The 24,873-nt window shown below is 40.4% G+C and overlaps 1 protein-coding gene across 2 annotated transcripts; it reads left to right on the forward strand.

Moving 5' to 3' along the window:
• Position 1: 1 nt before the first annotated feature.
• rpap1 (RNA polymerase II associated protein 1) lies at positions 2-16,202 on the forward strand. 2 transcript variants are annotated; one of them, XM_039785818.1, is made up of 27 exons: positions 2-87; positions 666-865; positions 1,550-1,698; positions 2,409-2,501; positions 2,787-2,973; positions 3,100-3,264; positions 3,429-3,668; positions 5,965-6,080; positions 6,183-6,281; positions 6,883-6,984; positions 7,070-7,237; positions 7,496-7,675; positions 7,795-7,929; positions 8,043-8,213; positions 9,007-9,164; positions 9,381-9,551; positions 9,646-9,841; positions 10,145-10,254; positions 10,494-10,689; positions 10,892-11,038; positions 11,247-11,389; positions 11,685-12,117; positions 12,344-12,462; positions 12,556-12,787; positions 12,967-13,143; positions 13,721-13,777; positions 15,025-16,202. In XM_039785818.1, exons 2-27 carry the CDS (start codon positions 670-672, stop codon positions 15,172-15,174), a joined length of 4,290 nt encoding a protein of 1,429 aa, XP_039641752.1. In that variant the 5' UTR covers positions 2-87; positions 666-669; the 3' UTR covers positions 15,175-16,202. The 2 variants fall into 2 exon arrangements, with proteins under 2 accessions (XP_039641752.1, XP_039641751.1); XM_039785817.1 differs by having other exon boundaries at positions 28-138.
• The last annotated feature ends 8,671 nt before the right edge of the window (positions 16,203-24,873 follow it).

Below are 24,873 nucleotides of genomic sequence, written 5' to 3' on the forward strand. Positions count from 1 at the left end.
CTGAGCTTTTATCTTGAAGGTTGAGTTTGGTGTCACATTAAAATTATTCCGTGTGGTGTTGCGAGTTGCGTATCACGGACCCAGCAGGTTAGCTAACACAACTGTGAAATATTTTGAAACATCAAAGATAGTAACACGGTAATGATACTGCTTGGTATTGTGTTGGATAGTATCAGTTTCAGCTAGATGAGCGTTAAGCTAACGTTAGCTAACTGTACGTTAACGTTACATTCATCCTCGGTGTGTCGGATGTAACGTTAAACTTAACTAGCTAACGTTACACGTGAAAACAAAAAGCAATATCCAGCTAACGTTAGATACAATGTAATTAGCTATTACGTTATTGATATTGATGCTATTTATTTGCCTTTATTGCGCTACTTGCACTAACGTTAGCGCCTACCTTTAATAATTGCTACTTGCCGATTAATTTAACCAAAGGTCAGCAGATATGAGATAATGTTAAATTCACAGTATTTTTCTTGAATTACGATGGTCTCCAATCTGTCAGACCAGAGTTCTGTTAAAGTGTTATTCTCTGTCTGTCAACAGGGGCGTTACGCAGTTATTTTTGTGGGCACCCAGATTGTATAGAGACACAAATAAATAGGAAAATTAGTCACAACAGTGGACATGTATTTAGTATAATCTTTTGTGTCCTTAAGAGGGATGTTGCGGCGTCCCAAGCCAACTGACTCTGAGGCAGACCTCCTAAGAGAGCAGGAGAAGTTTCTGACCTCTGGTGCCCCGTCTGCTGCCAATGTGGTCCGCCGTCCTGACAAGAGGAGAGGCGAGGATGGCGTAGAAGAAGGGGGACATAACGGGGAGAATGAAGGAAGACAGAAGGATGTTGTCACCATAGAAGGTAAGAGATGTGTCTGGTCTTTTTATTATGGAGAATAAAAACTCATTGACACTTGACATTTTGTTGGTTTTCTTAGGGGGCTCAACATGAGGCTACGATGGTACTTAACATGTATGAGTTACACACTTAAATATGTCTAATAATGGACCATATACCGTATGCATTAGATTATTTACAGGTGCCCTGCCATACAAAACTGTTTTTACTTGCATTTTTTGAAATATGTTAGGTCCATATGTGTTTGTGTTATGTGGTGAATGTGAAAATGAACTGCTACCTCCTCTGTCAGCTCTAGCTACTGAAAAGAAATAAACAGAGAAATCAGGCCAATTACAAAAGCTGGTCAGTCTGACATCATACTGCCTGAGCTCATTACTATTCATTAGCTCGCCCACTTGGGCTGGGTAAAAGATTTTGCCAGCCAGGCTCTCATTGGCTAGCTGTTAGCCAATCAGATTCAAACAGCTTAGCTTGTTGAATATTAATGAGAACTGGCAGAAATCGAGTCTTCCTGTAGGCTTTCTATACCACACTAGAATGGCTTGAAACAAGGTATTACAAGGCATTTTTTCCACAAAAAATGCCAGAGTCCATGGTAGAACTTCAGACGTTAACACAAAGTAATGAAATACGTGTGGCAGGGCACCTTTAACACCTAATGTTAAACTTTTATGTTTTCTCTAGATCTTCCAGACCAACTACCGTCTTTGACGCCAGCCCCTCCCAAGAAGTCTCGCTTTAAAGCTAGTCGTGTCACTTTTGAGGATGAGGATGCTGGGGAGATACTGGACCGACATGACACTCACGTTAGTGCTGTTCTCTCCAGGATCGTTGTAAGTACCTATATTCACCAATATAAGAATGGAAATGCAAAGTGTGAATCAGTGACTGTGTGTTAAAGTGCTCATATTATGCTCATTTTGAGGTTGTATTTAGAGGTTGTACCAGAATAGGTTTATATGGTTTCATTTTCAAAAAACACTATATTTTTGATGTACTGTACATTGCTGCAGCTCCTCTTTTCACCCTGTGTGTTGAGCTCTCCGTATTTAGCTACAGAGTGAGGCATTGCACTTCTGTTCCATCTTTGTTTGGAGTCGCAGTACCTAGGTCAGCACTGCTAGCTAGTCAGTTGCAGAGTATGAGGGCGTGCCATGCTAGGAGCTAGGCGAGGAAGTAAAGGCTGGACTACAACAGAGCTGTTTGGAGCATTTTGTTAACAGTGTTTTCTCTGGAAGATGGTACATCCCTTTGGGGTGGACTTTGGGCTTTTTCACTTTGTAAACCTATAATGTGCACACAAATATATATAACCCAATAAAGGAAAGGGAAAAAGCATAATATGAGCACTTTAAATAAAGTAGAGCATTTTCCCTGTTGGACCTTTCCAAGTATACATGCATGCAGTGTGTCACTTAAATTTTTTTCAGTGGATTTTCTCTGTTATCCAAGTTAGCTGATATCATGTTTAGCTTCAGACAATTCAGTTTTTTTTGTTTGTTTTTTTCACCAATGGATCTGTAACATTATTATTTTTTTTAAGGAGAGAGATACCAGCTCTACTCCGATATCTCTTCCAGCATTTACTGGCATGGCTTTCCCCAAAGTATTGCACCGATCTGAAACCAGCAGTCAGGTAAAAAGACATTAATGCCAATTCTGCATAAATTGTGTGACTTTTAGAGTTTTAAAGTGTATAAATATAAAAATGGCAACAAACTCTGGTCATTTATAATGAAGAAAACTGCTTCTCTTTATACAGAATCACATATTACTTTAAAAAAAATATATACAAAACTTATGAAGATTTATTATTACAAGCTGTTTTTCCGTACTCACACATTGTATCTTGTATCATTGTATTGTAACAATATTTGCCTTCAACTTGATTTTTTTAAAGTTTTTTCATCCTTACGACCAGGTGCCACTGTCTTCCGCTGGTGGAAAGAAGAGTATCTTTGCACGTCAAATTGCAGCTCAGAGACTTAATGAGGGAAAGACGCCTTCACATTGTGCACCTAAAGCTGCCCAGACACCTGAACACAGAGAGCAGAACCTGCATCCTGAGAACAGCATGGATACAGATCAGTGTGGTGCTGCAGTTGATCGTAAGTAAATGTAATTCATATCTGTCCACGCATATGTCAGAATTCTTAAAGAATAATTGAATTGGTCTGTGGTGAAAGATATTTAACCCCCTCTTCACATTATTTTGATATCCTCTCTACTCACAGAGCTAACTGCACGCTCAGGTCCCAGCCTGCTGTCTGGTCAGGGGTTTGGGGGCCCAGATAGCTTAGGAGAGACCATGAGGATCCACAGGGAGAACCAGGTTAAACTCCAGGCCATGTCTCCGTCTGAGATTCTGCAGGAGCAGAGGAAACTCTTATCTCAGCTCGGTATGCAATGATGTTGTCCAAGTGATGGTGAATTAATATAATATATGTTGAGATGAAGACATAGTATATGTTGAGTTTGTATCTTAACTAGCAAAGTACATCAAAACCTTTTTTTCCATTGTGTTGGTACCACTGCGTATAACACGATTATTTCTGCTTCCCAGATCCTAGACTGGTGGACTTTGTTAGATCTCGCAAAGCCCAGAGCGTCCCGTCCTCTGCCTCCGTATCCAAACAACCCCAGGGCAAAAGCAGCAAGGACAATTTTCCTCTTGAAAATGTGAGCAGAGAGTCAGACTCCTCTGCTGCTGCTGCTGCTGCTGCTGTGCTGTTTCAGAAACCCCAGGAAGTAGAAATGGAAGGAGAGGAAGAACTGCCACCACAACCACCAGCTGCTGTGACAGGTATGATGGATTCAAAAGCAACCTCTTCATCACGTCTACCTTGTCAGTTGTCCCTGGTCTCTGCTGCTGCTGGAGATATAAATTAATCAACAGCATTGAAGTTATATGGATGACTATTCTATATAATATTTTACATTACTTTACATTATTTTCTTGCTTGTTTAAATTGCAGTGGTGGAATGTAACTAAGTACAATTACTCAAGGACTGTACTTATTACTTATTTTAGGTTCTTTATATTACTTTACTCCATTTTTATTTCCATTTTATTCAACTTTATACTTCTATTCCACTACATTTCAGAGGGAAATATTGAAAGTTTTTTATTTGTCTGACGGCTATAGTTACTTTTCAGATTACAATTTTACATACCCTTTCTGTGTTTGTTGATTTTTAATGTAAATGTTTCTGAAGTAAGAAATGATCATTTATGGGTTGATAAAATTCTCTTACTTCCCCTCTTGGATCAGCTGGAAAATGCATTGTCACAAAGTGGAAAGCAGGGCTGTTTTTCTGAGCTCATGAAAAGTTTATTTTTGGTCAGAGGTTCTCACAGGACAGTGATGCTACAAACATATGATGATCTAATAGGATATGATGCATTGCTGTAGATTACAGACCAAACAATATCTAAAGTAGTTGCAACATACTAGAGCCTGACCGATATATCGGTGGGCCGATGTTATCGGCCGATATTAGGCATTTTCCAAACTATTGGTATCGGCATTTATAATGGCCGATAAATGAATATTTTAAAAATAAAATAAAACCGGACGAAACCCCCTTCAACCATGTTATGAGTGTTGCCGTTGCATAGTGTGTCCACCACTCTACAACATCCCTGTTGGCAACACTTGTGTTTAACCCTTTAAGTTTCATATCTTAAGTTTGTAGTTTTATGCATTTTATTTATCAGAACTTTAATATATTTTGATATTCCTCTGTTCTGTTGCGACAATAAAACAAACAAGTTTTTTTTTTTTTAAACTGCATTATCATATTATTTTAGTGAGGACTCATAAATAACTACAAATAACTAGTCTGGCTATCACCAGACCAAGCTCAATCCTTTTAAGATTGAACATTAGTCTGGGGAGTCTGCTCTGTATTTTCTCTGCACAAGAGCGTGATCAACGGGCACAGTTCAAATGAATCTGTTCGCAATTGGATAGTCCTTCAACCAATCAGACCAACGATCCGGGTGACGTAGCAGCGACAGCGGCATCAACGGGTTGCTATATTTGTATTTTGTATTTGTAATATTTGTATCAATATCGGCCTTAAAAATCCTTTATCGGTCGGGCTCTGCAACATACACAGGGATGCAGCAGTAATATTAATCCAGAAACATCATATTAAAACACTGACAGGGACCATTTGTTTCTGTAGAATGAGGACTTTTACTTTTGATACTTGAAGTACATTTAGCTGATAATACTTGCATACTTTTACTTAAGCATGGTGGTTTTGAATGCAGGGCTTACTTGTAGTGGAGTATTTTCACAATGTGGTATTAGTACTTTTACTTAAGTGAAGGATCTGAATACTTTTTCCATCATTGCTAAATTATGACCTTGTTGCTTAGACTGTCAAATGTTTGATCAGTGGTGTATTTTGAGGGAGAAGCCCTAAATGTACTACTGTGAAGAAGACCATGACATCTGGCTGTTTGCCATTCCTACCTTCATCTCCCTCCTAATGTATCTCACTCACCCGATTCTCTTTCCTTCACTCTCTCTGCTCCCCCTCTCCCAAGCATCCATTCTTTAACTAATGCGATGCTTCTGCTGCATGGCTAAAAACCCAACATAAAGCTGATTATTGACTTCACTTTGTGTGATTAGCAGAAAGGCTAGGGTGAGCCAGAAGTAGCCACTCTCTGCAATTAAGTTACTGCAGATCATTCAAAGAATTCTCAGTTGTTGTTGATGAAAGTGTTGCTAATGGATCGTATGAAGACAGATCTTGCACATCATTTATGCCATCATCTTTTTTCAAAAAACATAATGAACAGAGCTGGTTTTAGTCATTCTGTTATTCTGGCCAAAGATTCTATATTGCCTCCTCTACTTTCCTTTTTAAAGAAGACCCCATATACTTGTTTTAGGTTGATTATGAATAGCTAACCGTTGCATCAGCTTCTTGCATAGAATCTTTAACCATAGCTGAGGGAAGTTGGGGTGCTGGGGTTAATGAGTGTAGCAGTAGTTTGTTTGAAGTGGTGGCACATATCATACCAATTATTACAAGCAATCACACATGGATTAAAAGTCTTGCTTCTGCCCTTCTGTGTGAAGAGGATGATCTGCTGCTGAAGCCTCAGAAGGAATGGGTCCACATGGATAAGCTGGAGCCAGAGAAGTTGGAGTGGATGAGAGACTTGCCTTCACCCAGAAGGAAAGGAACCAAGAAGGTAAGGAGATATTTCTTACAATACCAGTAGAGGCCCTTTTCATCAATCTTGGATTGAGAAAATGTGTTAGCCAACACATTCTGTGGTTCTGTGTCCTGATAGGCCATGCAGGCTCGGTTTGACTTTGCGGGGAGCTTGATTCCACCCACTGAGGATCTGCCCACCCATTTAGGCCTGCACCACCATGGAGAAGAGCCTGAGGTCAGTAAAAAAACGTTGAAAAACAAAAATGTCTCCTTTTATTAATATTATATAATTTTTATTTTTGTGTCTTTAATGTTTCAAGTATTGATAATATGTGTAACGCCTTTCAGGTCTATTTTTCATGATTTTTTTTTGCATTGAAAAGTTGGGGTTGGCTCACAACGCACAACAGCAGTACTGGATAACTGCAAAGTTAGATTCTGATTAGTTCTGAACTTCAGTTTTAACTGTAATTTCAACTTATTACGATGGCTCATTGCTGCCAGTACAGTACAATCCTTTTAATTTCCGGTCTTATTCATGTTTTTGTAAATAGAACTTTGGAGTCATGTAGAAGCATTGGTTACATTTCCTCCAGAGAGCACGTTTGTGAAAAGGTTTGGATCTGATAGCCTTTACACACAACCTGCTGTTCTATAAAATTTCCACTTTATATTTGAGTGTCATGCCACTCTTTATGAGACTTGTAAAAAAAGTGAAGCATCATTGTGAGACTGAAAACCAGATTCATCTCAAAGTTAGTTTTCGTTAGTTAGTTAGTAACCAGGTCTTTTTCTTTGTAATGATTTTACTCTTGACATTGAGGCTTTCTCTCCAGCGGGCAGGTTACTCCCTGCAGGAACTCTTCCTGCTGTCTCGGAGTCAGCTCATCCAGCAGAGGAGCCTGGCCCTCAGCACTCTGGCCAACATCCTCTCAAAGGTACACAAACAAACAAACACACATAGTGTCGCAGCAGAGGCACATGTCTGTAGTCACTCATGTGGCTGCATTTCTTACTCTGTAGGCACGTTCCGGGGAGTACCTGTCAGTTCTGCAAGGCAGCGTGGTGTCCACGCTGCTCGACGCCGGCCTGCTCTTCCTGCTCCGCTTTGCGTTGGACGACGGGGTGGAGGGAGTGATTACTGCAGCTGTACATGCACTTAAAGCACTCCTTGTTTGTCCAGAGGATGAAGTAAGACCACTTGAAGCATTACAGCATGTCAATAAAACGTCAGTATATTTCATGTCATTTTACCTGTAAAGACTCACTAAGGTATGGTCACAATAAAGTTGATCAGTTAATCACAAAATGTGTCAGAAACCCAGAAGCAAAAACTTGCTTTGTAGAAGAGATAGTACACGTTGGTTGTCTGTTACAGTTCTTCTCTAAGACGATCCCAATCCAGTGGCTAGTTCCTCTTATTCATATCTAATTTGTTTGCTCTCTCAGGAGTGTTTGGACTGCACCTTCTCCTGGTTTCGCGGCCTAGCCTCCTTCCCTCTGCTGCCGTCTACTCAGGAAGAGGAAGAAGAGGAGGAGGAAGGGCTGCCCGAATGTATGAAGGAGACAGCTAAGGAGAAGGAAGAGAGGAAGAGCGATCATGATGTGGCCAGGCAGGATGTTGTCAAGGTAAACATGTTTACATTTTACATGTTTTCCTTGGCTTTTTCATATTTATAATATATTGTAAAAGTATAGTAAGATGTTAAGGTAAGGTGAAATGATTATTCTTCCTGTCTGTGTTTCAGGGTCTGTTGAAGATGAAACTGCTCCCCAGGCTGCGTTACATCCTTGAGGTGGTCCGACCTTCTCCTCGAGTAGTCCAGAACGTCCTGCAGATTCTGACTCGTATCGCTAGGCACTCCTCCTCATCTGCCACACAGGTAGCAACACTCACTTAATCAACTGTTTGTCTACCATGCTTGTAGTACGATTAATTATCATTGTCTATATTTTTCTTCTGGCCAAATTCAGTAAAATTGCATTTCACTCTCAGGTGCTTGACTGTCCTCGCTTGATGGAGATGTTGGTGTCAGAGTTCCTTCCCACTTCCTGGACAGCACCATCTTCTCCCCTTCCTCTGTCTGTTTATGGACTCCCACTGGCCAGTGCCATGAAGCTGTTGAGAGTTTTGGCTACCTCTGGCAGACATGCCTGTGCCAGACTGGTAAGTGCTGCTGTGGAATCTGTGAGGGCCGGTGCTAGCAACAGTTTTTAATTGCCTGATAATGTATTAGAATAACAGTTTAGTTATTTCAGGTCTTTACTGACTAAATGAACTGTGTCTATACTGATGCAGCCTAGCATATATATGAAAGTATCCAGTGGTGGGTGAAGTGTGCAGACACCTTTCTTTATTGATCATGTTCAAGTCATTTGTTGTGCATAGTACAGTATGTGCATGGGTCTGAAATCCAACTTCTTGAATTACTTATCATCTGTAAAATACACAATTGATAGCCTGTTTGACACCAGACCCTTCTCAATTGTAACTGAGAGTGGGTCTGGGAAAGGTTCATTGACCGTTCATTTCCAAAGGGGTGTCACCAACGGACGCTGCTCAAATGCCTCTGGGCGCATTGGATAGTCCTTCAACCAATCAGACCAACGATCCGGGTGACGCTGCGCTTCGGTAGCCTCACGGCCTGTGAGTGGCGTAAAGCCCGCCTCAGCGGTTGTGATTGGTGCCTCGATTTTGGGGACATTGGAAATGGGTTTGAATGGGCTCTTCGCCAGACTGACTTGCAGAGCAAATCTCAAATTTGCCGGAAGTTCGTCTGGGTTTACCCAGGCTACACAATTGATAAAATACAAGTGGAAAATAAAATGTATTTATTTGCGTGTTTGTAACCTCTGCTCACAATAAGTAGCAAATAATCATTATCCAATTTGTATCTGATGTATTCCCTCAATCCCACATGTAAGCATTGATAGCTTACCTTTTACTTTCCTCTCCCCAGTTTAACTCTCTTGGAGTGAGGGAGCGTCTGCCTTGTCTGCTGAGTGCTGAGCCCAGTGAGCTGCTGCTGGAACCGGCCGAGGCCCTCAGGATCACCACTGAGGCATACAGGCTGTGGGCTGTGGCAGCTGGCTATGGACAGGCCTGCAAATTATTCATGTAAGTTAACACATTGATGCTGGCCTCCAGAGGCGGAAAGATTCCTCGTCAGGAGTAATATAAATTTAAATCCAGCCTGATTAGAGACAGCAAATCTGTATCGAACAGCCTTATAATTAAAGTACTTACAGTAGCTTGACACCGTCTAATCCTCTCCTCTGCTCTTCTCTCGCTGTGCTTGTCTTTAATCGCTATACTGTCATTATGTTCCCACAGAGACCTGTATCCAGGCTTAGCGAAGGCTCTACAATCAGTTCACAGAGTCCTAGTACCCTCAGATCCTCTGTTGCATCTGCAGCTCCAGCGGGTCCTGGCTCTGCTTTCTCTGCTCACACAGGTCACACACACTGCTGGTTGCCACCAGGAGCTACAGGCCGGCATGGTCAGGTACAAATGAGGATTAAAGTGGATTTATGATATCATCACACAACACACTTGAATCTTTTTTATCTACATGTTACCCTCTGTGTTTTTACCACAGCTCTCAGGGAGAAGAGTGCCCTCCTCCTCCTCCAGTGTCTTGGGGTCATGTCTCAGGGTTGCAGGCATCCTTGTTGGGACATTTGAAGGGCTTTGTGAAGAGCCTTGATCATCCAGTTCAGAAAGACAGCAGCCTGGCTGTGATACCAGCTTACCTGGCCTACCTAGCAGCTTACTACCATCAGCTCTCCAGACAGGTACCGCTTCCTGCCGTGTTAGGACATATCAATTTCAACTTTTTTATTACAGATATATTATTATCTCTCAAGTATATGTCTGAAAAATGACAGGACAGTGGAATCAGGCATGGAATGAAACATATTAAAAATCAATCTGAGGAAATAAGTCCACATCTATATGGTTGAACTCTTTGCTTTACCAAGTACCAACTACTTAACAAATTAAACAAAGGTGGCCATTAGCTCAGGCTACATGTCAACAAAATGTAACTGTAAAATGAAAAACTACTTAAACTACTGTAATGTGACTTTCTTCCTCAGAACTGTTTTAAACCAGTAGAGACCCTTCAAGAACTGGAGCAGCTGACCTCTGAGGTTCTCCTCTCCCTGCTGTCCCACCATGTTGTTCAAGACCTGATAAAGAACCTGAAGTATGTCGGATTTACTGTGAGGCCAGTGTCGTCATTGTGTTTCTCTTTGTTATTCCTTGTCATATTGTCAGATAATACAATTCATGTTTAAGTAATGAAAACAAATGGCAGTTGCTTTTGTTTTTTCTTGTAAAATTTGTTCTTGACCGTACTCGACAGCACAGTCTGAATTTCATTTGTTGACAGAACTTCATTTGTTGACAGCTTTTTCTATTATTGATCAATATTTTTTATACCAGGCCTTCCTCCGTCGTCTGTAATGTCCAGTCCAGTCATCAGGGCCCAGAGACTTCTCCCAGCCTCCCTGGTTTGGCCTGCCCAGGATGGAGGGACCGCCCGGGGCTGGTTGTTCCCAGCTCCCCCTTCCCTCTTCTCACAGGCCTGGGGCTCCTCCTGGAAACGATCACAGGCATCCACAAAGGCCTCAGCTGCAAGGTAAAGTTTAAATGCTTTAGGGAGTATTTTATATAATGCAGGGACAGGGACTGACAATAATGAGAGTCTGCAGGGTTTTTTTTCTCGACTATATCACTGCTAAGCACACCCCTCATCCAAAAATGAGGAACTAATCCCATATGTTTTATCTTAACACCCCCCTCCCCTCCTCCACCACAACCTTCCTTTTTCCCCTCTCTAGTTCACTGGTCTCTTACTGTCAGAACCTGTGATTGGTTACTTGCGAAGTTGCAGTCAGGCTACACCCACCCTGTCTCACACCAGAGCCTGGCTTCTCCGTCATGAACACCACCTCCTCTACCTGCTGCTCCGGCTGGCACACGGACTGGTAGGCTCTGACCTGAAACATGCAGTTTATTCTCTGTTTTAGTCGGCTACATTTTGTACTTCATTGTAATGCTCAATAACACATCTTAATTTTCACCAAACCAATTTCATTTTTACTCTCTCTCTCTCTATATCTATCTATCTATCTATCTATATCTATCTATCTATATCTATATATCTCTTTTTTTTCTTTTTCTTTTTTTTCTCAGGTTCCCATTGAGCCCGACGTAGCCAAGCATGCCTCACTGTACCACCAGGTGGCGCTGGTTCTACTGCCATGGTTATTACCAGGCAGCGAATACCTGGGACATGAACTGTTGTCCACCATTATCTTCAGCAAGGACTTTATATCGTAAGTTTACATTTACTTTACTAAGTTTAAGTTGGGATTGATTGCCAATCAAGCTAAAGAGCCTTTCTTGTTTTGATTGCATATAATATATTCTTCTTTCTAAATAATTATTTAGTGCTTGATAAACAGGACAGATTATTATAGTCTAATTTTACAAATTATTTTACATTCAAAATTGTATTTCTTTAGAATTGGATGAAATTAGGCAATAACTCTTTTCCACCAAAAGTAATGTTCCTCATTCTTTGCTTCCTCATTATTACAGTATCACTCAGTTAATTTGTTTGCTTTACAGGGAGGGCCGCAGCGGAGGACCTGAGGCTGTAGAGCTGGGAGAGCTGAAACTCCAAGAGGAAACGCCACTACGCACCTCTCCCTCTCTGCACACTGTCGGAGCTCTGCTGAGAGAAGCCTGCGTCCAGCTGCCATCCATACGAGGCTGCTTCCTCACTCAACTGGCCCATCTGGAGCCATCCGTACTGACGTCCCGAGACGCTCTCCTCGGCCGCAACCCCTGGATCAGCTCCCATCTCCTCCCAGAGCTCACGGGTCCAACCGTGCCATCTGATTGGCCTTTCCTCCCACTCGTCAGCCTGTATGAGCGGACTGGCGTGTCCGATGGTGGAGGGTTAGCGGTGGAAGAACTCCCACAGGGGGCTCTGCAGGCGGTGACCCACTGTCTGCAGTGGCTGCTGCTGCTGGAGGTCTGGAGGGAGGAAGCTCTAAAGGTACAGAAACAAGTCAAGCCAGGTCAATTTTTTATTTAGCAAATTAATCAAAAAATAATTGTGAATTGTTGCCCAAATAACCATATATTTATGCTAAATAAATACTAGTCATTAATACTGATCCCCTGGTGGCCAAGCTTCTCTCGTGTGTTTCTGTCAGGCAGTATTGCATTGTATTTGTTAAAGTACATGTAACTAACCTCCAGAACATTTTGTCATGTTGCAGGTGATCCTTCCTGTCGCCAAGCTCGCCCGCCTGTCCTGTGTATTCCTGTGTTCCAGTGACTTGTTCCTGGAGAGACCTGTTCAGAAACTGACCTGGGGTCTGTTCAGACTGCTGACCAGGTCTGAATGTGTTTAATACCCTTGTTCTTGCAGTGAAAACCTGAATTGAGTACATATAACAGGGTTATTAAACTGTAACTTTTCCATTTACAGGCAATCCAGGCTGGACTCTTTGGACCTGAACGTCCCTCCTCCGGGTCTGGCCTCCTTCCAGGACTTGTACTTTGCTCTTTTGACCCAGTACGAAGCTGTGTCCTTTGGAGACCGTCTCTTTGGCTGCTGGGTCCTCTTACCCCTGCAGAGGACGTACAGCGCCAGCATGAAGCTTGCTGTGTTTGGAGAACATGTGGGTATGTTGAGGTCACTGGGAGTCACTCTGGAACAGGTAAGGATGAGGACGTTGCTACTTTTTACTCTCATTAGCTGCCTTTTCATGTGTTAAGATGCCTTATACAGTATTTTTTGTAATTGTTGTCTGACTCTTACTACTAACACAAATATTAAAATTTTCATACAACACATGATTTGGATCAAGTTATTGTCTCTCTGTCCCTTCATTTGAAGCTCTCCATTCCTATCGAGCGGTTCACTTCCCCCCCTGAAGACTCCCTCCCTCTCCTTCGTCTCTACTTCCGCTCTTTGGTAATGGGGACCCTGAAACCCCGCTGGTGCCCTCTCTTATATGTGGTTACTTTGTCTCATGTCAACTCCTTCATCTTCTCTCAGGACGCTGCAGCACAGGTATTGCACTGCATGGCATCCAAGCCACACTTAAATTTTCTGATTATGTATTTATGTTAAGATTGTTTTTTATGGCTTTTTCAATCAGCCACAGTGAAACCAGCCACATATGTAGTGATTTAGCAAATCCAGAAGGGGTTTCAGCTGCACTGATTAGGAGCTTGTGAGAAGGGCTCAGTGGCTTTACAGGGAGTTATGCACATTTAATGCGCCAAATATGAGCTCATTGGATGCAAAATCTTGAAGATTTTGTCTCTGCAAAACTCATGTTATTGATTAAATGTCAATGGAGGAGCCTCTGGATTGGTCTCATGAATTCATCCTAGCTCTTTTATCTTCCTAAATATTGAAATAAGTCACGACATGTGACTTTTGTTTAACTGTGAGGTTTGGGGGTAAACTCCGTATAATAAGAAACACATTCAGCGACTTATTTACATTCACAAAGACGTTATTTTAGAGCAGTGCGGCTGAAAACGCTCATGTATGCAGGTGAAGAGTTTGAGTAAAAACTGTGATGTGAAGTGCAGTACATAAAAAAGGCTTTCGATCTTTAATCTCCTCGTCCTTTTTCCAGGAAGTTGAAGCAGCTCGACACAGTATGCTGAGGAAAATCTACTACCTGACTGATGAGGTACTCCTCTTCTTTTTTGCAATCCATAATTTTTTCTCCTTCACGCTGTCTCTCTCTGATCCTCATACCCTGCAGTGTGTTTATTGATTGTACCAACTCTTCCCCTCGCCTCTCACCTAACTTTCTGATGATGTTTTCTCCACATTCCTCAGACATCCCAGTTTGTTTCTCCTCTTATTGACCGCCATCCAAGTCACTGTTTTAAATCTTCCTCAGTTTTCTATTTGTGTTAGTTATGCATGTGGTTATCTCATTTTTTATATTTTAATGTAATTATTTTTACAGCATATCCAACAGTCTGTTTTTGTTTTTTAGTTTCTCCTAGCTTATTTCAAGCTTTTCTGTAATTTCAGTATCATGGAATACATTTGCAACATATACTCGGACCAATTAATGCATCCCATCTATAACACCGCAAATCACACACCTTGTGTGGTTCTTTACCTAAACGCTTTGTTTAAACCAGTGCATACCCAACCTTTTTTTGTCTGTTCCTCTGTCTGATCAAAGTAACCCTTTACTGACATCCTGAATACTGACAATACCTGTAATATGTTCTTTTGAATTCATCCTAAAATGAATGTTTTTTTAACATTGTTGATTATATAACATTGGATATCGTTGTAGTAGTTCTTCATATAGTTGTCCTGTCAGTGTTGAGGTTGGTTTGATTCGTACTACCACTGCTCGAAGAGGCAGAATTTGGACGTTTCAACCATTTATTCATTACTTTTAAAGCAACACTAGAGCACTTTTCCCGCTTCGGTCCCCCTACAGGTTGGAAGCGGAATTTTCCATTACATTACATTATGCAAGTTTGCCAGATCAGGTAGCGGATCTGTAGTTTGAATGAGACATAATGAGACATTACGACAGCGGTAATGGACAATTAGGCTTCCAACCTGTAGGGGGACCGAAGCGGGAAAAGTGCTTTAGTGTTGCTTTAAGTTAGCTAACTAATTTAACTGACTTATCTATTACTTTAAGCTATGAAACGTATTTATCCATTACTTTTAGCTATCCATTTCAATTAGTTTTAGCTAATTGTTGTTTAGACATATCTGCTAGCTTGCTAAAAAGTTTTCATGCACTTAAATGCAACACATGGTGTTCTGGTGTTACAGCTGAATCAATGTGTCAGTATAAATAAAAAATGAGCTACTCTACAATCTTTTCACATACTCCTGGCAACCACCACCTCTGCTACACTTCTCACCTCCTTCTCACTCTCTTTGTCTCATTTCCAGGTGTTGAGGAACCACTTGCTGCTCTTCCGTCTGCCACAAAAGCACTCAGAGTTTGGCTTTGATACGTACAAACAGTTGCCTCCCATTAGGGAAAAACGTTTGGAGAGCGTCCTGAGACGGCAGGACAGCAGTGATGACAAAGGAGACTGAAGGCAGCAGGGAATGGAAAAATAAAAAGTACTGAGCCAAAAACAAAAGATCCAGAGGAGGGGACAGTATGGAGCAAATGGAAGGAGAGACTAGAACACGAGAAGAAGATGCTGAGAAAGAAAAGAGACAAAGTAAGACATTAATTTCAACTACTAAAGGTTTCACATTAAGATTGGCCTTGGAACCAGAGCCAACATGGTCACAAGAACATTTTCTGTTGCCTCTTTCCTTAAAGGAACCCTAACATGAGGTAGATTTGGCCAGCCTTCAATGAAGTACCAATTGCAAATAATTTTTTAATCACTTATTCGAAACTTCGAGCATAATACAGGTACATTTTTCATTATAAGACTATATTTTACTGACAGTCAGTGGAAATTGTCGGTTTAATGTAAGTTTTGGTTTTCTGAGGGTACTTGAACCTGTCTGAACTGAAACTCAAATCAACCCAAAGGATAAATACAAGTGCTAAAAATGAAATGCAGATGCAGCGGGACACGGGTCCCATTAACCTTTGCTAGAAGCAAACCGTCTTTCCACACCAGTGCTTTGCTGGTTGGTGTGTGTCTGATGGGCTTGAAAAAGAGACCACGTTGATTTTTGGCATCTCGGAGTAAAGACAAATGTTCTACTTTACAGGTGCCTGAAATTGTCTTTTTTTCTGTGAATAAAACACGATTTCAAGTTTGTGTAACTTTAATGTTTTTAATACTTTAATCACTCTGATTCAGCACTGCAATTACAGCCCAAACAATATAGCTGAGTTTGTAAGGCCTATTTTTTTATTGACAGCTGCACCACAAATGCAAGAGCTCACAATTTTTTTAAATAGTGCAGCAAAGATATTGTTTTAAATGGGTTTAAGCAAATTAAAATGGGGTTAAAGACCCACAGACATCCAGACTGGGTCTCTTGGGACTATCGAGATAAGCGTTGTTCCCTCTCGGTGTCACTGATCGATTACACTCACTCTCAAGTCCTTCACAGACGGACCTTATTTGGTTTCCATTAAAGCTTCTCTAACTGTTGCCAGTGTTAAATCGGATTTGGAAAATGTCCATAAGTGTCCGGTGTGTTTTCCGTGTGTGTGCTCGGTTAGATAACAAGTTGTGGGAATGGATCGAGTATCACCGCATAACATTAACAACTTATCACATATTTATGAAGTTAAACTTCTTACGTAACTAATATATACAAAAACTATAAACAGGATGAGTTATATCTAAAAATATTGTTTATATTTAAAATAATATATATTATTCCACTTGGATTTGAATTTTTTAGATACAACTTGAAGAGGTGAATATAGTTTTTTGTATTACTTATGCACATAAAAATATTCTGATTTAATAAAATACATGTTTACCAGAAAACCTTGTAAATCATGTTTTTACTATTTATAAGCATAGCTATTTAGTTTAAGGATTCCAAACTCCTCTGTGGGTAAAGAAAAATAAGTCGTAAAACCGCCCTGCGGGGTTTGCACATTTTGCAGAACTATAGTGGGTTGCAGTGTTTTCTCCCATTAAGTGTTGCTATGTGTATGCCAGTATGTTTCCGTGTCCTGGCTGTGAAAACAAATATCCCTCTGGCAAAATACATCCGAATCTAATCTATCTAAAAGTTGTTACTGCTTCTAACGTAACACTAAGAAATACTCAAAATGTAGATCTTTAAATGCTTGATAGCAACACATCTCATTATGTTTTTACTGCAGCTGTAAAAACCCTCTGTCCACCTTCCCTGATTCATAGACATGTTTTTGAAGTGAGATCAGTCTACCTCAGTAAACGGCTCATAGAATTTATACAACAGATTGTATTCATACATTAATTTATTTGTTGTTGATGTCCTGTGAAGCTCCTGCTGAAGCAGGTGGAGTCCATCTTTGTCAACATTAAAAGGATGTTCTTAGTTAAATGCTAAACTCCTGCATCCTCCAGGGATGTAACAAATTCCTTCTTGCACTACGTATAAAATAAAAGCAATGTGATACTTGAAAGGCAAGAAACATTCAGGTTGTTGTCTCAAATACAGTTTTACTTGTCTTTACGTCTACAATGCAGTAATATAGTTGGTGAAGCAAATTTCAGCTTCTGGTTAAACAGATTTGTTTCCATTTTTTTCAGTTTCACCATTGTCTTTCATTGGCATCAGGCAGCTCACTGTCATGTTTATTCACTCCTTTGGCTCTCTCTGATAGACCAAACTGACGCGTTTTTATTGAGACAAAAGGTCTATTGATTCATCGGCTAGATTCTTGTTTCTCAGTGAAATTCCTTGGCATGTAATTAGCCAATGAATTAGACCATGGCATCTCCTGTGGGTACTAATAGTGGTCATGCGGTTCACTCCACATCTGGTCTGTATATTTGGTCTCATGGAGAATTGTGCAAGATTGTTCCGTGACAAAGGTGAGAAATCTGAAAACAGCCCCACTTAACTTAATCATAAAACTGCCCAACGTGATTCAAAAGTAAATCACCTTCAGGGAAACTACACTTCGACTTTTTTTCAATAGTACGGTTGCTATTTCTCTTTTTTTACTGCAACACCAATAATGTATTTTATATATTAAATAGTTAATTTAAAAACCTACATTTGTTCCAAGATGATTACATAATATTTTTCAATGAACCTCCTCATTTGGATATAGTAAAAAGGTTTGATTTAAAAAAAAAAAAAAAAAAAAGGAAGAGACCATTTTAGAGAAAAATCTTCTTTTCTTCTGTAGAAAAAGCACAAGGTCAGTGAACTTTTACAAGACCTCCTATTTATTTTGGATCTACTGCCGCGACAGTTCAGGATCTTATATCCACTCTGTTTTGATTGCATTGGACAATTTATGAATGTGAACCTCGAACATAACCATAGGCCTTGTCCCACATTAAAGGAGAGGAAATTAAGTGGTTTGTGTGTTGACGTGCAAAAACAAGTTACTTAATTAAACTGCAAAAACCCAAACATTTAATGAATAATTCCACATTCTGGAAACTAGTTTGTCTGTCCTGCTCATCAACCATGTCACTTCTTTTTTCCTTGCAGTTTAAATTCCTTTCTCTTTCCTTTCCACCACCATCTTTGCCCTCGAGGATCTTTCAGCCTGCCGATCTGTCCTACAAAAGCCCAAGTACATTAGCATGGCAAAGTCTTACAGGGCTGGCTTTTTTTTCTCCAATCTTGACGTCTCACTCTCCTGCCAGCTAATAAAGCTTTTTAGGATTTTGAGGATAGAATATTGGACACTGGAGATCCGTATTTCAAAACTCTAACATCCCACTGCGGATTCACTGTTTTACTCAGCCATTTAAACGCAGGATATTAAAAAGAATCAGGAGCCAATTATACCTTAGATTAAACCTTTAAATAAATATGTTGAATAATTGTGGTTGCTTCGGGTTTTTTTTTGGTTCATTTTCCGTAGCTGTTTCGACAGCCTGTGTAATTACTTCTGTAATAAAAGCTTTTAAATTCTTCAAAATGCAGAGCCAATAAATGGACGGTAAAGTGAAAATCTAATTTAAAACGGTTCATCAATGGTTTTTCCACTAATTGACACACTATTGTAAAAACAAGACTTCTGAAAGCATGTTGGTGGATATCTGCCAAAATTAAGTATAAATATCAAATTAATACAAAAATGATACAATCAAAACGACAGGTACAAAATACGACAATAGAAAACTGTTAATCAAAGATGGTCATTTGGAGTCGGTCTGTATTTGGTCAGGATTTGTCTCTGCTTTGTGTTTCTAAAGTTAGTTTTGAGTTTTGGTTTGATTCGTCAAATGTTCCAGATAGCCATCTTTTGTTAATTTGATAATTTGGTTTACTCTAATTAGTGGTGGCAAAGCAGTGTGGGTCTGAAGTTGAACAGTAGTGGCTGTAATTTGATCAGTAAGTCTCAGGACCAGCTGATAGAAGACACTCTTTTGGGGATTCAGTTTCTGGGTTTGTAGTGCCTGAAATCTCAGACGAGATCTTAGATGAGATAAGTCAAATCATAAAAAATGAATACACCAGGGCTGCTCCCAGAGGAGTTTGACCATGAACATAAAACAGATTAAAGGCTTCATCAAATATTCCACCAAGATTTAACAGTGCGATGGTTTGAAGTGACTGCAATGCAAAGAACGGCAGATGTTCATTCCTGCGGGAAAAATAAAGCACCATGTCCAAGGGAGCGGCTAACAAGGTCTCTGATAATAATAAAAACACACATTTGAGCTGTTGAGCCCCAGGAGGTTATTAACAACAAATACTTCTGACGTAAGAGACTGAAACAGTGTGCCTTTTATTTATAATTTACTAAGTGACAGCTGCACAAGTAAAATTGTGTGTGTGTGTGTGTGTGTGTGTGTGTGTGTGTGTGTGTGTGTGTGTGTGTGTGTGTGTGTGTGTGTGTGTGTGTGTGTGTGTGTGTGTGTGTGTGTGTGTGTGTGTGTGTGTGTGTGTGTGTGTGTGTGTGTGTGTTTTAGCTTTTGACGTCAAAAGACGTGAGCTTTGAAGATGATATAGAATCACATGCAGAGCATCTCCAAAGGTACTAACAAAGCTGAGAGAGAAGGGGATTTCTCTTTTTGGCTCCTTTTATTTCTTGGTTCAGTTTTAACAAACATTCCTCTATCTCCAAGGTTTGTGATTTGCATTTTGGAAATATAGGTTACATTTTTATAATGGCAAAATTGAGATTCACTTAAACTCCTTGAAAATCCCCTTCAGACAGATTACTGTATTTTAAGATTCAGATAGTGCTTCCAGAAAAGTCCAAATAATAGATCCTCTTTGAAGACTTTGACAGCTTTGGAGTGAGATTATGCTCCTTCAGCATTGTAATTCTCTTGTTTCACCAGGAAGAGATGCTGTTTAGACAGCTGTCACTCTCTCTGCTCCAACTTTCCAAAGTTGGAGACATGCAGGGACTTAAGTGGACTGAATGAGTGTCACCAGGTCCTAATGCCATTAGGCGCTGTTGTAATTCACTGAAATTGATTATATTAGAGGGGAGACATGATGCTCTCACGATGTCCCGCTAACAAAGCCTGCCTTCAGGCCACAGCTACTCTGATGTCAAAAACAAGAAGAAAGAATAAGAGGCAAAGAGGCTAGAAATTCAAATGTGACTTTACAAAGCAGCTGGTGTGAAACTTTTTTTTTAAAGGGGTATGTGTGTCGATAAAAAGCCCAGCATACATGCATTTGACTGTGCTAATGCATGTTTATTTGTACGTGTAAATTAACTGCATTTATTTAAATACATTCCACAGAAGATTTAGTAATGGTATAGATTAATGCTTCCCACCAAGCCTCTCTGATTGCAGTGCTTGAAAAAGAAAACGAACACACTGAATACATTAATTTTAATGTTGAGGGGCTGGTGTTGGTGCGTGTGAGTGTGAGTTACAAACTTCTATGCCTGTTGCCATTCATTAAAAAGTATTAAACTAGACAGAAAATGTTCATCAGTGTCTGCCTTCACGTGTATAATGCTTTATGTTCCAAATAAAGCTGATGTCGCGTGCGCTAACGCCCTCAGACTAAGTCATCTGCTGGATACATATTCAAAACACCCCACAGACTCGCCGCCACTGTGTGTTTGAGTCAGGTTTGCTGCTTGCATCTCTTTTTTTCTTGTCCACTGTCTCCTTTCTTTGTAGTTCGGTGAGTATTAAATATTTAACGTCCAGCTAACGAGGGACTGTGCCTCTCGAGCCTGGTCGAGATCTGTGAAGCTGAAGGATTCACCAGATTACTCTTTCAAAGGGCCGTCAAGCGATGAGAAGCTCATTTTAAAAGAGATGAGTTTTTAGCTTGAAACCACCTGGGAATTCCTCCACTTCCTGTGTGTGTGTGTGTGTGTGTGTGTGTGTGTGTGTGTGTGTGTGTGTGTGTGTGTGTGTGTGTGTGTGTGTGTGTGTGTGTGTGTGTGTGTGTGTGTGTGTGTGTGTGTGTGTGTGTGTGTGTGTGTGTGTGTGTGTGTGTCGAAGCGGAGGGAAAACAAAGAAGAGCATTTTACTGGAGCAATCTGGATATAAGTCTGGGGTTATGTACGTACCTTCAGTTTTCCTTTTTTTTTTACTGTAGGCTATGAACCCAGATGTATTGTCAGTGTGTGGGCTGGAAATAATGCAACTTTATATGTTGCACATGTGCACCTGCAACCACAAAGGACCACCTGACTCAGTTAGCCTCAGCTCTATAGAGCATTTTAGCACCGTTCAGCTCAAAACAATCCTTAAATACATACTTATATAATTTCTGAGATCTCAACAAACAAAACAAAAACTTTTACAAAAAAAGTACCCTTGTAAAAGTTGTACTTTGTAGTCTGAAATGTGATGGATGTTTACAATGGACTGTCTGGGTTAAATTCCACAGTCTGGGCGCCCAGATAGCTCAGTTAGTAGAGCGGGCGTCCATATATAGAGGGTTACTCCTCTACGCAGCAGGTCCGGGTTCAACTCCGTTCATGTCTTCATCTGTCCTGTCAAAATAAAGGCCTAAAATGCCCAAAACATTGTCTTTAAATTCCACAGTCACAGTCCCTCCCCATGAATACGTTTACTTAACCTGGAGGCAAATCTTCCTCCCACATCGGACTTCTTTCAAGCAGCATTTGTTGTTGTTGTTGTTGATGTTGTTGTTGTTGTTGTTGTTTGTTTTAGTGTTTGTTTTTTGGCCACTTGGGGGCAGTGGAACAACCTGTAAACACAACATTGACATATCTTCACTGTTGTTATGGTGAACCAACGTCTTAGCAAAACATTTCCTTATTGCACTTTCAGCAGACACGGAGCAATTTTAGCATTCACATTAACATTACATAAAGTCATTTGATCCATTGTAAAGATAAAGATATTGATAATTGCAGCTGACATTGTCACACTCCCAGATCTCAGCAATTAACTTGTATGCTTGCAGACCGAGTCAAACTCTGAAACAACAAATGATTTGTTATATTCTTGTATAACCTTTGTAAGTTACACCGAACACAGCTGAAACTTCCATAAACACCCCAAATGTTGTTTTTTCTTCTTTTTTTTATCTTTGATGATACTTAAAGTGCCCTTAGTATGACAAAATCTTTTTCTGGGATTTGGGGTGTTATTTTGTGTCTCTGGTGCTTCCACCCTAGAGCTTAGATCGGCCCAAAAAATCAAGCCCGACCCAGCCCGAGCACGTTGTGTCCGATCCTGGCCCGGCCCGACACATTAACTGTAATTATGAGCCCGAGCCCGATTTAAACCGACTCTTTTTTAACATGTGGGCCGTTATAACTGACGTTCTCAACTACAATTCAGAGTTGTTTGAACTGCAGAAATCTGTTTAGAATAATGCAACAAGGACGAAGCATGTAAACTGCACTGTTTGTTTATTCAGCACAGCAGGCCCGGTGTGATGCGTGCGAGTAGAGGGGAGACTCCGCGCATGACACGTGTTGCATTTTGTAACTGCAGCCTAGATTTTGTACACATTTGTTACTTTTATATAGCCTATATATATTTATAATATTTCTGATTATGGCATAGCTTTCTCCCCACCCAATTAGGCTTTAAAAAAGGATAGTGCCCGAGGATAGTGGCGGAAAATAACGGCCCGAGAATCTAAACTCTATTCCAAACACATACAAACTTAGAAAAAAAAACATCCATGCTGTTTTGAGTGAGATACGGTTTTTGAATGTGTTCCGCCTTCAGTCTCCGGGTGAGCCGGTCAAAATCTGCACGGCTTTCTACGTAACTAGCCGAAACGAGGGGCCTAGGGGGCTAACCGTTAGCATGCTAGCACTAGCATGCTAGCACTAGCATGCTAGCTCATTCTCAATGGCAAAACACTGCTACAACACACACAAATTCACCCAAATCTACAAAATAAATTGTATAGAACTACTTACATGTCCCTGTTCTGCAGGTATTCCACACAAAGTTGGAAATGCGCCCTCGTTTAGAAGAAGTCTCCCAGCTAATCCTGCCTTGTACATGCCGAAGTTGCAGAAACAGCTAGCTAGCTCATGTAATCCTTACCTAGCTACTGCGCATGTGCAACTGACAACAAAGATCTTACCGAAGTTGCGAGGTCTCAATCTGTAGCTAAAACAGAGACCTGACACAGGGTGAAAAGAGGAGCCGCAGCAATGTGCAGTACAACAAAAATATGGTCTTTTTTGAAAATTAAACCATGTAAACCTATTCTGATACAATCTCAAATTACAATTATGAACCTGAAAATTAGCATAATATGGCTACTTTAATGTTGGACAGGGTTTATTCAAGCTTGTGGATTTCTTCTATGTAAATTTCAGTCGTAACTCCTCTGGACTCGTGAGGGTGGCTTGACAGAGCTGTCTTCGGATTCAATATGCCCACATACATGAAGCTTCGTGAAGCCTTTAAAGGCTGCAGGGCGATTCAATTCATACGGTCACCCATGGATGATCTTAATGTGCACATATGCTCACTGATTCATCAACTTAACAGCTGTTGTATATCAGCAGTATGACTTTTCAACATGAATTATGGGGGGAAATAAATTGTTATTGTTCTTTACTGAGTTTTTATAGTTTAAATGTTTTACTGTATCCTTATGCATCAACCCAGTGATGTCTGTTGGAAAATAGACTATTTTATGAGTCTTGTTTTCAGTTGTACCTCAAAATTTACTTGAAAATGTATCATACTGAAATCAACTGAAGACATGAATGGGAAGCAATAAATGAATCCTGGTAACAACATAGCACGATTCTGACAGGGTCTCGTACTGGAAAACTCTGGAGGTCTCTCTTATGTTGTACTACGTCAATCATTTATATTTGTGACCACTGCTTCTCTTTCTTAAAGCATTCTTGACTATGTTTGAAGTCTGTTTAAAAACTTCCCTAAAATAGCAATTTCAATGTTTTGATGCATCTGATTTTAAAGTGGTGATAATTGAAATGCTGATTGGAAAACCTTTATTATAGCATGACACAAATGCTACTAATTGCCATCCAATAAAATATGACTCACTTATAGCAGTTTATTTTGAAGCATGAACTATTGATAATGAGGGAAAACATTACACATTGTTTCCATCAGGGAGAAGTACGGTGGCCGAGACGGTTCAACACAAACACAAAAGCTACAACACAAACACAAAAGCCACAACACAAACGCAAAAGCTACAACACAAATACATAAGCCACAACACAAATACATAAGCCACAACACAAATACATAAGTAACAACAGAACTTTCCTCCTGAAGCCTGTACTACGAATCAAGATCAACATGCTCTGGATTTATTTCCGTTACCCGGCTTCACCTAACCTAACAACCGCGGTCCTGCATAAGCTGTGCCACGACGGTGGTTATCAACTAGTTCAATCAGCCCAGGGTTTCCCAATCCAGCGACGCACACGTTCACATAAAAGAGGCGTTGTTTGCACAGCATGACCAATCACAAACATCTACCAGAGCTGCATATGTTACATAAGAAGAACAAACTATAATTCTGCAAAATGCAATACAGTCGCTGCTTCCTAAAACAGCTGGCAGTGGGAAGCCATCGTGAGAGCAAATAAAAAATACAAAAACATAATTCAAACCGATGCGCATTGGCAACACACAGCTCAAGAAGCCGACAAATGGCCAATACGTAATTCCCTGCGCTGAAAATGTATACCTTTCATAAAAATACCCGGGTGTGTCCCGTGCCGTCGTC

The sequence above is a fragment of the Perca fluviatilis genome, chromosome 20 (assembly GCF_010015445.1).
Source record: "Perca fluviatilis chromosome 20, GENO_Pfluv_1.0, whole genome shotgun sequence".
Classification (NCBI taxonomy): domain Eukaryota; kingdom Metazoa; phylum Chordata; class Actinopteri; order Perciformes; family Percidae; genus Perca; species Perca fluviatilis.